This window comes from Coenobita brevimanus, chromosome 16, assembly GCF_032717465.1.
Source record: "Coenobita brevimanus isolate Jiangsu-jjx chromosome 16, ASM3271746v2, whole genome shotgun sequence".
NCBI lineage: Eukaryota > Metazoa > Arthropoda > Malacostraca > Decapoda > Coenobitidae > Coenobita > Coenobita brevimanus.
Window position 1 is genome coordinate 28,599,149 of NC_136969.1, and position 15,000 is coordinate 28,614,148.

The 15,000-nt window shown below is 40.9% G+C and overlaps 1 protein-coding gene across 1 annotated transcript in view; it reads left to right on the top strand.

The window, feature by feature from the left end:
- The window catches only part of LOC145391026 (zwei Ig domain protein zig-8-like), a 168,891-nt gene that overhangs the window by 97,680 nt on the left and 56,211 nt on the right, over positions 1 to 15,000 (top strand). The window contains exon 3 of the mRNA XM_080265759.1: positions 3,678 to 3,888. Coding sequence (XP_080121885.1) covers positions 3,678 to 3,888 — 211 coding nt within the window. The remainder of the gene's footprint in view (positions 1 to 3,677; positions 3,889 to 15,000) is intronic.

The window sequence follows — 15,000 nt, forward strand, 5'->3', positions numbered from 1 at the left end:
TGTCTCATTTTCTAATCCCCCACCAATCCTTCCACTGTTCTTCCTTCACCATTTTCCTCTTGCTCTGTCCCCCTCCCTCATGCCCTTCCATTCCTCTTCCCCCACCACCTCCCCACCCTTTTTCTCTTCCCGATTCCCCTTCCCTAACCACTTATCGCCCCTTTCCCCCCTCACCCAAATCTTTGTCCCCCTCCCTAACTTACCTTCTCTTTCCTCCCCTCCTTTCCATTCCTTCCCTGTCCCATCCCCCTACTCAAACCCTCCCCTTCCTTTCCCCTCCTCTTCACCCTCCCCAAACCTCCCCTCCTCTTCCCACCTTCCTGTTCCTCTCCTCCCCTTCTTTTCCCACTTCCTTGTCTTCTCTTCCCCATCCCCAAACCATCCCTTCCTCTTCTCACCTCCCCATTCTTCCCCCCCTCTTCCCATCTCCCTTCCCTTGTCTTCCCCTGCCCCCACCCTTCTCTTCCCCCTTCCTTCCCTTCCCTTCTCTTCATCCTTCCTCCCCTTCTCTTCCTCCTTCCTCCTTCCCTCCCTTCCTTCTCTTCCCCGATCCTCCCCTTCCTTTCTCTTCCCTCTCCCTTCTCTTCTCTTCCCCTTCTCTCCCCACCCTTCTCACCTTCCCTTCTCCCCCCTCCATCATTTCCACCATTTTTCCGCCTTCAGAGCGAGAGTAATTCCAGCAGTAACCCTTCCCCCACCCTTCTCTTCCCCCTTCCTCTCCTTCCCTTCCCTTCACCCTTCCTCCCCATCTCTTCCTCCATCCTCCTCTTTTCTTCCCCCTTCCTCCCCTTCCTTCTCTTCCCCGTTCCTTCCCTCTTCCTTCTCTTCTCTTCCCCCACCCTTCTCCCTTCCTCTTCCTCCCCCTCCCTCCTTTCCCCCATTTTCCCCCCTGCAGCGCAAGCGTAATTTCAGCAGTAACTCGTTTTAAATACGAATTAACTGTTTCGACAAACTTTTTACGTTCGGCTCTCCTGTAAACAGAGTAAAATTACGCGAATGAAACTAATTAGTAGCGAAAAAAAGAGACACAAAAAAGCTTAACCATGATCTCACGCGCTGATACTAAGTGTATCTGAAGAGTGTTTGAAGCTTATAGAAATGTTTTGAAGCTTTTTGAAGCGTTTTCAAGCGTTTTTGAAGCGTGTTGAAGCGTATTTGAAGCATTTGAAGCGTTTTGAAACGTATTTAAAGCGCATTTGAGGCATCTGAAGCGTTTTGAAGAATATTTGAAGCATTCTGAAGAGTATTTGAAGAGTATTTGAAGCGTCTTGAAGAGTTTTGAAGCGTATTTGAAGGGTATTTGAAGCGTTGTGAAGCGTATTTGAAGCCTTTTGAAGTGTATTTGAAGCGTTTTGAAGCGTTTGAAGAGTACTGAAACGTATTTGAAGCGCATTTGAAGCGTATTTGAAACATTTGAAGCGTTTCGAACCGTATTTGAAGCATTTGAAGCGTTTTGAAGCGTATTTAAAGCGTACTGGAGCATTTGAAGCGTTTTGAAGCGTATTTAAAGCGTATTTGAAGTGTATTTGAAGCGTATTTGAAGCGTATTGAGGCGTATCTGAAGCGTTTCGAAGCTTTCTAAAGCGTATTTGAAGCGTATCTGTAGGCTATCGTCAACTACGCATGTGATAAGAAAAAAAATGATTGAATAAAGGACAAAACATCTAAGGATTTGTTCTACTGTCCGTGCCAGTATTTACAGAGGATATAAACCAGCCATAGCCAAGAATAAATCGCTATGGAAGAGGTGCATGGGAGCCTCCTAAACCGACGAGAATACGAGCCCTTATACATAGGCTGAAGGAATGAATATAAGGAGTTGTGAAAATGGTGTCTCCAAGTGCTCGAAAATTTGAGGGCTGGGGAAAGGGTGAAAGGCTAAGTAGATGAGTAGATGCGTAGACGAGTAGATAATTTGATGAGTAGATGAGTACACGAGTAGATGAGTAGATGAATAGATGAGTAGATGCGTAGAGGAGTAGATAATTTGATGAGTAGATGAGTACACGAGTAGAGTAGAAGAGTAGATGAATAGAAGAGTAGATGGGTATTGTTGATGAGTAAAAGAGTAGATGAGTAGATGTGTAGACGAGTAGATGCTTTGATGAGTACATGAGTAGACAAGTGGATGAATAGAAGGGTAGATGAGTCGAAGTCTAGATGAGTAAGAGTAGACAAGTATATGAGTAGAAGAGTAGATGAGCAGACGAGAAGATGAGTAGAAGGGTAGATGTGTAGATGAGGAGTAGATGAGTAGATGAGTAAAAATGGATGAAAAATTAGAAGACATGAACATAACAAGGGTTGCGCCTCGTTTAAGTTAGCTGCCGACGGAATCCAGCCTGAAGCATGTGTATGTGTGTGTGTGTGTGTGTGTGTGTGTGTGTGTGTGTGTGTGTGTGTGTGTGTGTGTGTGTGTGTGTGTGTGTGTGTCCAGAGAGAGAGAGAGAGAGAGAGAGAGAGAGTTATTATCCAGTAACCTTCCTTCATCCTGGTAGTTAATTTGTCGAGTTTTACCCACCGAGCGATTTGTACAGATTTCCCAGTTCAACCTGTAATAAAAACGACCATTACTCTGAGTTACCGTACGACCTGTAAAAAAAAAAAAAAAGACAAAGAAAATAATGATAATAAAAAAAAAACAGGTACCATCTGTCAGCCGGTCCCCCCCCGATACTTCACATCAGTGTTTTGATGTAATGGTGCTTAATTAAACGTGTATTGAAGGTGTATTGAACGTGTATTGATTGTGTATTGAACGTGTATTTAACGCATATTGAAGGTGTATTGAACGTGTACTGATCATGTATTGAATGTGTGTTGGTGTATTGAACGTGTACTGATCATGTATTGAATGTGTGTTGGTGTATTGAACTTGTATTGAAGGTGTATTAAATGTGTTCTGATTGTGTATTGAACGTTTATTTAACGGGTAGGGAACATGTATTCAGCGCCTTTAGAACGTGTGTTGATGGATTGAAGGTGTATGAACGTGTACTGATCATGTATTGAACGTGTATTTAACGCCTACTGAATGTGTGTTGGTGTACTGAAGGTGTATTGAACGTGTGCATCGTATCATGCCGTAATTCATGTTGTACAATCAGGTGTACATCTGAAATAAGGTGTACAGGTGCGACTATGAAGTGATCTGCGTACACACCACCTGTGCAGTCTATTTCAATCAAGAATAAATGGTAACGAGACATATAAAGTAAATGCATGTGTAGATTGGCACTGATCAAACAAGGCTCTCATATACAAGTGTGTGTGTGTGTGTGTGTGTGTGTGTGTGTGTGTGTGTGTGTGTGTGTGTGTGTGTGTGTGTGTGTGTGAGAGAGAGAGAGAGAGAGAGAATGTGTGTGTGTATGTGTGTGTGTGTGTGTACTGCCAGTCACAGTCTAATCTCCTCATTTTCCTTCTCACTAACCATCTTTCTCACCTTCAGTACAGGTGGTGTAAATCAGCACAAGGACAAGTAAGTCTTAATGACTCCTTCGCATACATGAACGATTACAGCTCTCTCTCTCTCTCTCTCTCTCTCTCTCTCTCTCTCTCTCTCTCTCTAACTACAGATTTCTTCATACACACAAGACATCAACGATTCTCAGTGCATTTATCTAGCTACCTACCACCTACCTACCTATCTATTTATCTATCTACCTATCTCCTTACAGGTGTCATGGATCCGCCACAAGGACACGCACATCCTGACGGTGGGATCCTTCACCTACACAAGCGACCACCGTTTCTCAGCGCTACACAGGGAGGGCACGAATGAATGGACCCTCCAAATCAAACATCCCACAGTGCAAGACTCTGGCCTTTACGAGTGCCAGGTGTCCACAAAACCCATCAGAGCTTACCTTATCAGTCTGGCTGTCGTGGGTGAGTAAGGAGAGAGAGTCTAGCTGTCGTGGGTGAGTGGGGAGAGAGTGTTGTTGTTTTTATGGTAATGGTTTTGGTTATTGTTGCTAATGTTGTTGCTTTTATTATTATTACTGTTATTGTTATTATTATTATTGTCATCTTTATCTCCATCTGCCTATCTACCTGTCTATCTACCTATCTATCTGTCTGTCCATCTATCCATTCTTCCATCCAGCTATCTACCTATCTATCTATCTGTCCATCCATCCATTCTTCCATCCACCTATCTTCCTATCTATCATTCTGTCCATCCATCCATTCTTCTATCCACCTATCTACCTATTTATCTATCTGTCTATGTATCTACTGTATCTCTATAATAGTTTTTTTTTTTCCAGGATTAGGGTACCTCAATAAGTGTCATTTATATTGCAAATTACACCTACAAATTATCTGACAAATTCATGGATCAAGAAACTAATAACTAAATAAAGATAAGAAGGCAGAGATAAAATGGGGATAGATAGATAGAGATAGGTAGATAGATAGATACACACACACACACACACACACACACACACACACACACACACACACACACACACACACACAACGGGGGACAGGCAGACAGAAATTAAGAGGAACAGTCCAATAAATAATGACAAGTACAAACAGAAGATAGACAAAGTGAAAATTACAGAAAGACAGGCAGACAAACAGGGACACAGGAAAATCAGATAAAACAGCCAAATAGACAGACAGACAGGTAGTCCAGTAGGGAAAAAAAACAGACAGACATCATCACTGACAGACAGGCAGACAGACAAACATAGAAAAAGAAAACGTAAGATTGACAGCCCAGTAGAAAAAGACACAAACAAACGTAAACATATAATCAGACAGACAGATATAGACAGACACAGACAGACAGACAGAAAGACAGACGGACAAACAGACAGACATCGACCTCATTAGCAAATTACCTGGGCTGGATCAGGTAACACTTATTTTTGCATTATAATTTTTCCTTCACAAATACAACATCGCGTTCGTAATCTCATCATTTTTTTTTCAGTTTTTTTTTTTTTAAGCTGTATGTTTCTATTTCATCTTTTTTTGCTGTTTTTTTCTTTTTTTTTCGTCTCGCTTTTATTTTGATCATTTTAAAGGGATTTCACTTTTTTTTTAATATTACATTCATGCCAACACATAAACAGTACCCCATTCCCCACCTACATCTTGCCCTTTATTACCTCATGCTCTTTATTACTTCATGCTCTTTATTACCTCGTTCTCTTTATTACCCCATGCTCTTTATTACCCCATACTCTTTATTACCTCATGCTCTTTAATACCTCATGCTCTTTATTACCTCACCTCTTTATTACCTCGTGCTCTTTATTACCTCGTACTCTCTATTACCTTGTGCTCTTTAATACCTTATGCTCTTTACTACCTCCTTATTATCTCACTCTGTTCTTTTAACCATTATAGCTGAATATCACTTATTTTTTCACATCACACCTATCCACCACAAAAACGATATCACATACCTCATCTAGATTTTGCCCATAAATCAGAAGGCTTGTGGTGGGCTGGTCACGTGTGTAAATTATCACGCTTATCAGAATATTTCATACACTGGCAACTCAAAGCATAAATTTTGAGCTAGTTTGTCAGTCATTGGTGTTCATGGTTTTAGGAGTTTGTTTGTTTGTTTTTTTCGTATTTTTTCTCGTGTCTCACTGGCATTTTTCACTTTCCTAGGGTACGATGGCCACATGTATAATTTCCTCGTGTGTGAGAAATTTTAATACACTGAGTAGATCTAGTGTGCCGCTGGATTTAGTCTGTGTCCCATTGGTGTTCATGATTTTAGGACTTTTCTGGCTGTTTTAATTCATTTTCACCTTTTAATCTAACAGTCTTTAGGTCAATTAAAGTTAAAGAACTGTAGTCTCATTTTAGGTTCATGATTTTACCCACGTGTGTTTTAGGTTTCATTATTTTGTGTGTTTCTTTTTCACCTTTAATTTTGACCTCTTTTCTTTTTCTCTCGTTAAAATTTCGCTCACCTGGGAATTAACTCTGAAATCTTTGTAGCTTTTGAGTTAGTTTGTGTCATTTCTGTTCATAACGTGTTCAGAATTTCACCTTTCTCATTTTTGACCATTTGTTTTAGTGTTTTTCTACTACTTTCGTTTTAATCTAAAGTGTGATTCAGATTCTTTTCTTCTTTTTCTTTTTTAGTAATTTTTGTTGCACTTTATCTTTTTAATAATTTTTATTTTTTTCTTATTTCCTTTCCTAATTTTTGTTGTTGTTGAAATTCATGTTTTTTTTTTTTCGTAATTTTAACTCGCTCTTCTTCTCTGTCTGTCTGTCTGTCTGTCTGTCTGTCTGTCTCTCTCTCTCTCTCTCTCTCTCTCTCTCTCTCTCTCTCTCTCTCTCTCTCTCTCTCTCTTGCCTAAGTTAAATGTTAAAAATAGTGTTAGCTGTATATTTTAAGCTGCCATTATTTCATCAGTGTTAATTACCACGGATGTATGTCACGCTTGTTTCATCATTAAATCATTAACATTTCTTTATTAACATTATTAACATCTTTATCATTTTTTTAAATAACAGAACAGAGGAAGGAAAAACAAATGAATAAATAAAATAATCATGTCATCATTTGCATCATCAGCATCACGTTACTTTTTTACGATGGGAAATTAACTTGTAAATCTGTGTATAGCTTGAGTTAACGGGAACGTAAATCAGCGGGAACGTAAATCAGCAGGAACGTAAATTAGCGGGAACGTAAATCAACAGGAACGTAAATTAGCGGGAACGTAAATTAGCGGGAACGTAAATCAGTAGGAACGTAAATCAGCTGGAACGTAAAGCTGCGGGAACGTAAATCAGCAGGAACGTAAATTAGAGGGAACGTAAAGCTGAGGGAACGTAAAGCTGAGGGAACGTAAATTAGCGGGAACGTATATCAGCGGGAACGTAAATCTGCAGGAACATAGGTCAGCGGGAACGTACAGTAGCGGGAACGTAAATTAGGGGAAGCGTAGATGAGAAGGAATCAAAATTTATCTGTGTTGGTGGGCCTGCAGTCCTACCGGACCCAGGTTCAAATCCCCGCTGGGGCAGGGAACGGTTTAAGGATTTGAATTTAATAAAATCAGACTTTACTGATCTACCAGAAGAACCGCCGACATGTCGTAAAAATACCCCCGCTAATACCAATACACCAGCCCTGTATGAGACAGCCCTAGCATGCATTCAATATGGACGGTGGGTGTTAGCGCCGAAGTGGTGACATGCAGAGGTGTATGGTATGTAGGAGGACTACTGGGCCTTGGGAGCAGGCTGTGAAGCCTATGCCCTGAGTCGGACACATAAGAAAAAAAATAAGTCTGGAAGTGATATATCAGCTGAGGTTCATTACCCGTGGGGGGGGGGTTCTCAAAATCGAAATAAAATTGTCTCGATTTTTTTTCCATTGGGTAAAATTTACAATTATTTTCTTGGCGGATAAAATTTAAGACAGGATAAAATTAAAGACAGAATTTATATTAAAGGTTGAAATTTAAGACAGAATTTTCTCTTTTACATGCTAAAAATAAAGACAATTTATTTTTTTTTCGTATGATGAAATTTAGAAAAATGTATTTTTATGACAGGATAAAATTTACGATATAATTTATTTTTATAATTTTCGACAGAATTTACTTTTATGATAATTTACGAATTACTATAATTTATGATATGACAGAGTGCATGATAATACTTTTTAAAGCGATAAAATATGGTAGAAATTTTTTACGATAAGATAAAAATTACGATAGAATTTATCTTCTTGGCAGGAAAAAATTACCCGTTGAATTTATTTTGCTTAATAAGCTAAAATTTACAATATATTTTTATGACAGGATAAAATTTACGATAGAATATATTTATATGACAAGATAAAAATCATTGTTATTATCATCCTTATCATCATCATTATTATTATTATTATTATTATTACTATTATTATTATCATTATTACTATTATTATTTAAATATATTGATGAGCAAATACATGGATTAATAGATGGATAGATATAAGGATGCTGGGCTAATATAAGACCATAGATATAGATAAATAAAACAGAGAAATTAAAACAGGTAGACAAGAAGGTAAGCAGGCAGGTAAAGACAGACATAAAGATTGAAAAAAAAATAATAAAAAAGGATATATATGCAAAACTATCAATAAACACACACACACACACACACACACACACACACACACACACACACACACACACACACACACACACACACACACACGCAAACACAAACGACACATCCTCCACCAGCCATCTCCATGAGAGAGAGAGAGAGAGAGAGAGAGAGAGAGAGAGAGAGAGAGAGACCTAAAAGAGCTAAACTGGACTGACTGACTTAACGATCCTAAATTAATCCTTAAGTGAATTTTAAGGCCGAAAATTAGGTCCTTCAGTGCCTTAAATCAGTCCTTAGCTGAATAAAGGGTAAGGAGGGTGAGGAGGGGCAGGGTGAGGCAGAGTGAGGTAGGGTGAGGTAGAGTGAGGAGTGAGGTTGGGTGAGGCAGAGTGAGGTAGAGTGAGGAGTTAGGTAGGGTGAGGTAGGGTGAGGCAGAGTGAGGAGTGAGGTAGGGTGAGTTAGGGTCAGGTAGGGTGAGGCAGGGTAAATTAGGTGGAGTGAGGAAGGTAAGGCAGGTAGAGTTAAGAAAGGTAAGGCAGGTAGAGTGAGGGAGGGTTAAGCAAAATAATCTAGGTACAGGCAGAGAGTGAGGCAGGTCGAGTGAGGAAAGAAAGGTAAGGCAGACAGGGAGGTAGAGTAAGGCAGATAGTGAGGCAGGGTGAGGCAGAATGAGGTAGGGTGAAGCAGAATAAGACAGGGTGAGGCAGGCTGAAGCAAGGTGAAACAAGGTATGGTAGAAAGTGTGACAGGTAGAGTGAGCTAGGCAGGATGAGACAGGCAGAATGAGGAAGGTAAAGGAGGCAGAGTGAGGCAGAATGAGGCAGAGTGAGGCAGGATAAGGCAGAATGAGGCAGAATGAGGAAGAGTAAGGCAGAATGAGGCAGAATGAGGCAGGGTAAGGCAGAGTGAGGAGGGTAAGGCAGTGTGAGGCAGAATGAAGAATCCCACCATATTGTTACGCCTAAAAGAGTGAACGATATAATTAGAGGGAGTAATATTAAAGCAATCATCTTTATACAGGTGAGGCGGGGCATATTATAATTACCTATTGCCAATTAACCGAGACTAATTACTGGCAAAATGCGGAACAAGGTGAATAATTTTTGAGGACAGGTAAAAAAGTGTGTGTATGTGTGTGTGTGCGTGTGTGTGTGTGTGAGAGAGAGAGAGAGAGAGAGAGAGAGAGAGAGAGAGAGAGAGAGAGAGAGAGAGAGCACATTTCCCCTTAACATTCACCTGACCTGATTCTCTTACAACACTTCCCCCCTCCTAATACCTTTTCCTAGGCGATTTATTTTGTTTATTACACCTTACTGTCCCATGGCACACATCCTTCCAATATTACCATACCCTGCATAAAAAAAAAAAAAGTGAGGATATTAACCAGCCATATCCAAAAATAAATCGCTGTGGAAAAGGCGTTAGGGACCTGCCTTAACCGATGAGAATGTCAGTCCTTGTCCTCCTCCGCTCCTGGTATATTTACACTTGAAGACAATTTTCTTTAAAGACAAATAAAGGAGGCAAAGGCTGGAAATCTGCAAACATCGTATCTTGAAAGTGAAGTCACATAAAAAAAAAAGAAGAACTCAAAATCAAGGTACGTTCAGTTCCAGACGCCTGGGTACGTATTCTCTCCCTAGCACCTCTTCCCTGGCGATTTAGTTTTGTTTCGTACCCTCCTCGGTTAAGGTAGCTTCCTAACACCTCTTCCTGAGCTATCTATTTATGGATATGGCTAGTTAATATACTTTTGTATGTTATTTAGTCTATGGTGGTACTTGAATGACCCTAGCACCACTTCCTTAGCGATTTAATTTTGGTTTGTACTCCTGTTACTTAAGGTAGCTCCCTAACACCTCTTCCTTAGCGATTTATTTTTGGATACGGCTAGTTAATATCAATTTGCATGTTATTTTAAATGCTGAATGTGGTGGTATTTGAAACAGAAGAGGATAGTAAGGGGTAATAAGCAAAATAAATCGCTTAAGAATAGGCGTAAAGAATGAGGTGGTATTTGACACAGGAGAGGACAGTAAGGAGTAATAAGCAAAATAAATCGCTTAAGAATAGATGTTAGTGAGCTTTCTTAACCGTCGAGAATTCGGACCCCGGACACTCGCCTTTCTCTGCCACTGAGCTACGTGAATTGAGCTGCAAGAGGACGAAAATTTGAGCCAAGTTAAGGTGAAAAGAGTATAGTCTGGCTCATAAATAACAAGGATCTAAGACTTAAGGTTAATACACAGGCCTCACCTTTGTATCGAACGTACAGGTAATTAGGTTAATGAGCTGATGAAAGGTGGGATAATTAGGGACATTAGGACAGGTGTAGGTTAATTCTAGGTAGCCAAGAGGTGGTTAAGTTAGAGAGTAGATGGATGGTAGATAACTAAGAGGTGATTAGAGAGTAGATGGATGGTAGATAACTAAGAGGTGATTAGAGAGTAAATGGATGGTAGATAACTAAGAGGTGATTAGAGAGTAGATGGATGGTAGATAGCTAAGAGGTGATTAGAGAGTAGATGGATGGTAGATTGCCAAGAGGTGATTAGAGAGTAGATGGATGGTAGATAACTAAGAGGTGATTAGAGAGTAGATGGATGGTAGATAACTAAGAGATGATATGGTTAGGAGATAAATGGAAGTGTTATAAGAAAATTATACTAGATATTTGTTTTGACAGCTAAGAACACACACACACACACACACACACACACACACACACACACACACACACACACACACAGAAATATGAACCCCATCCCTGTGTTTCCATCATACATAAATATCCCTCAAGCTCTTCTAAACCGACTGGATCAATATCGGCGCCAGCGATATTCCTCATTAATATACTGCTCCTTGAAACCTCCTCCATCCTCCTCTTTTGAATCGAGGAGGAGAAGGGAGGGAGGGAGGGAAGAAGTGAATGAGTGGAGGAATGTGGAGAGGTGGAGGAGGAACTTGGGGGGAGGGAGGGTAGGGGGGAGAGGATAGATGAATGAGCGAAGATATGCGGAACAAAATGATGAGAGAGAAAGAGAGAGAGAAAGAGAGAGAGAGAGAGAGAGAGAGAGAGAAACATAAAGGAATATAATGAACGAATAATGAATAACGTAAATAAATAGATATAATATTTATGGGGAAAAGAAAGAGAGAGAGAGAGAGAGAGAGAGAGAGAGAGAGAGAGAGAGAGAGAGAGAGAGAGAGAGAGAGAGAGAGAGAACATAAAGGAATATATTGAATGAATAATGAATAACGTAAATAAATAGATATAATATTCATGAGGAAAGGGGGGAAGGAGATAAATGAATGAATGAGTAAATACTAAGAATGAAGAGAAACAGAGACTAAAAAAAAAAAAGAGAGAGGTAGGAGAAAGAAAAGGTAAATAAGTGAGGTAATACGTAAAGAGAGGAAGGGAAGGGAAAAAGGAAGGAGAGGAAGAGATGAAAGAAGAGAGCGAAGGGATAGGGAGAGAAGAGGAGGAGAAAGGGATGTGAAAAGAGGGCGAAAAAGACGAAGAAGAGAATGGAAAGGAGAGGAAAGGAAGAGAGAAGAACGCAAGAGGATGGGAAGAGAAGAGAAGATGATAGGGAGAGAAAAGAAGAGGATATGGAGAGAAGAGAAGGGGACAGGGAGAGAAGAGAAGGGGACAGGGAGAGAAGAGTAGAGGGAGAGAAGAGAAGGGGATAGGGTGAGAAGAGAAGAGGATTTGGAGAGAAGAGAAGGGGATAGGGAAAGAAGAGTAGAGGGAGAGAAGAGAAGAGGAGAGGGAAAGAAGAGCGCAAGAGGAGAGGGAGAGAAGAGGAGGAAAGAGGGGGGTAACGGGAGAGATGAATGAATGAGGAAATTTGGAATATAAGGAAGATAATAAAGGGGAGTGGCGAGGGAAGGAGGAAGGAGGGACTTAATGACTAGATAAATACAGAAAATGGAAAGAGGAAGGGAAGGAATAAATGTGTGGAGGAGGGAAACAGTGAGGAAGAAGAGGAGGAGGTAGAGGAAGAGGAAGGACGAGAGGGAACCCCAGGAGGAAGACAAGAAGGAGGAACAGGAAGGAAGAGGGGGATGAACAGAAGGAAGACAAAGAGGAGGAAAAGAAGAAGGGGCAGGACGAGGAGGGAAAGGAAGGAAGAGGGGGAAGAGCAAGAGGAAATTGGGAAGGAAGACAAGGAGGAGGAAGAGGAGGAGGAGCAGCCCGAAGAGGAAGAGAAAGGAGAAGTGGAAGGAACAGGAGAAAACTGGGGAGGAGGACAAGGAAGAGGAAGGGAAGAAGCAAGAGAAGAGGAGGGAGGAGCAGGAGGAAATGGGAGAGGAAAACGACGAGGAGGAAGAGGAGGAGAAGCAAGAGGAAAGAGGGGAGAAGGACGAGGAGGAGGAGGAAGAGGATGGATGAGAGGAACCATATGTATAGATAAATGTGAAGGGAGGAAAAGGGGAAAAATGAACAGAGATCAGAAGGGTTAAATATATGAATTAAGTATATATAGAGAGACCGTGTGTGTGTGTGTGTGTGTGTGTGTGTGTGTGTGTGTGTGTGTGTGTGTGTGTGTGTGTGTGTGTGTGTGTGTGTGTGTGTGTGTGTGTGTGAGGTGGAGGTCTAGCTACAAATTCCAACGTTCATGCATCACAGTTACCTGGTCATTTCAACACCTTCGTTCATTCATGTCAGTGCCACCAACAAACATGTGATTATGGCAGTGCTAGTCCTATTTCTCTCTCTCTCTCTCTCTCTCTCTCTGTCCACGTTCATGTGCTGCCAACTGTACACGACCAAGGTGGCACGCCTGTTAAAATCTCAGCACAGGTGACGATCCCCTTAATTAATTCTACCTGCAACAAGACGAATTTAAGCTAGGTAAGGCCTCTCGTAATGAAGGGGTTAATAACTACCATGTCTAACACCTGTAATCCAAAAAATCTGTCCTAATGCCCCCCAAAAATGTCAAAAAGTGGCAAAAAAAAAAAAAAATCCCGGCTCAGATGGTTAACTTGACCAACCCGAGTGTCAATATGAAGGGCAATTTTGCGAGGGTGGTTTGGCGTGTGGGTTTGAGCCGTGAATGTCAAAGGCGTCGATGATGAATGAATGACTGTGTAGGTCCTTTCACTGTGCACAATGGACGATAGTTCTCCAGTTTTTTCTTTTCTTTCTTTTGTATCTTTTTTTTTTTTTTTTTTACTTTCCATTCCAAGAGTTTAGAGAAATGCTACCCCACAAATCTGTGAGACAGAAGATGATAAGATGATAATGATGATGAAGATGACTGAAAATTTAATTAATACAGGAAGATACTCTGACGGTGTTATATAAGAATATATATATATATATATATATATATATATATATATATATATATATATATATATATATATATATATATATATATATATATATATGAGAGAGAGAGAGAGAGAGAGAGATCAAATTATCCCTCTTGGCACCTTAACTGGCCTGAGATACAATAGGGACACGGCTTCTCATTTTTATGCCTGACATCGCTCAATATGGCAGTACAAAGATGGGGGGAGGGGGACTAGAGAGGTCAGGTGGGAGGTAGGGGTACTGGGGGGTTGGAAAGGGGTATTGTTGGAAGGGGTGGAGATGTGGGGGGAAAAGGGTAGAGGAATTAGGGAAGTGAAATGGAGAAAGGGAGGGAAATGAGGAATGGGAGGGGAAATGGGGAGAGGAAAGATGTGGGAGAGGAGAATGGGATATGGGGGGAAAGGAACGGGGAAAAGGAGGAGAAATGGGATAGGGGGAGACGAGAAGTTGGGAAGGAAAGGGGTAAGGGAAAGGGGGATGGGGGTAGGGGTGGAATTGGTGCCAGGACGAGGGGCTATAATGTAATGGAGGAAGGCGTGAGGCATTGTGAGAGACACGTGTCCTTCAGATCAATGAGTCTTTTATGTTTTGCTGTTGCCTGGGCCTGGTAATTTAAGACATAGGCTCGTTGCGATATTTTTTCCTTTCATTCCCTCCCCTCCCTAGAGAGTTTCATTTATTATACCTGAAACTCATCCTTAAAATGAGAAGAAATAGTAAATTAATCCCAGTTTTAATATTATAGCTAGATAGACAGATAAATAGATAGATATAAAGAGAGATAAGTACATATAAATAGACAGATCGACACATAGATAGAGATTATGTATGTATTTATGTATGTATGTATGCATGTATGTAGATTCACTTACATCCCATCTTTCACTCCTACATTACCTTCTCCAATCTATGTAATTGATATACACCTCATAACAGCCCCATTTCCCAAACCTCACCTCCTGATTTTACGTATTCCAAGCCTTATTTTTAACCTAATTTCTCTTTCCTTCCTCTGCTCCTCTTCGGTAATAACAAAACTAATATCCATAAATTCATGTACCATCCCTCCTTCACGCAGTCCCCTTGCATGACCTCCAAACGCAAAAGAGGGCGAGGGAAGAGGCCCATTTCTCAGGGGTAAAGCAGAGGATGACCCAGGAGATTTATGAGACGCTATCCAGAAGCAGAGACGTACAGTATGTCTTGCGGATGCTCCTTTATTTACGAGTGAATTGTCCCTGCACGGTGAGCAGATGAACACACACACACACACACACACACACACACACACACACACCAGTGATTCAAGGGGTATTTAAAGGCTGAACACACACACACACACACACACACACACACACACACACACACACCAGTGATTCAAGGGGTATTTATAGGCTGAACACACACACACACACACACACACACACACACACACACACACACACACACCAGTGATTCAAGGGGTATTTATAGGCTGAACACACACACACACACACACACACACACACACACACACACACACACACACACACACACACACACACACCAGTGACTCAAGGGGTATTTATAGGATGAAC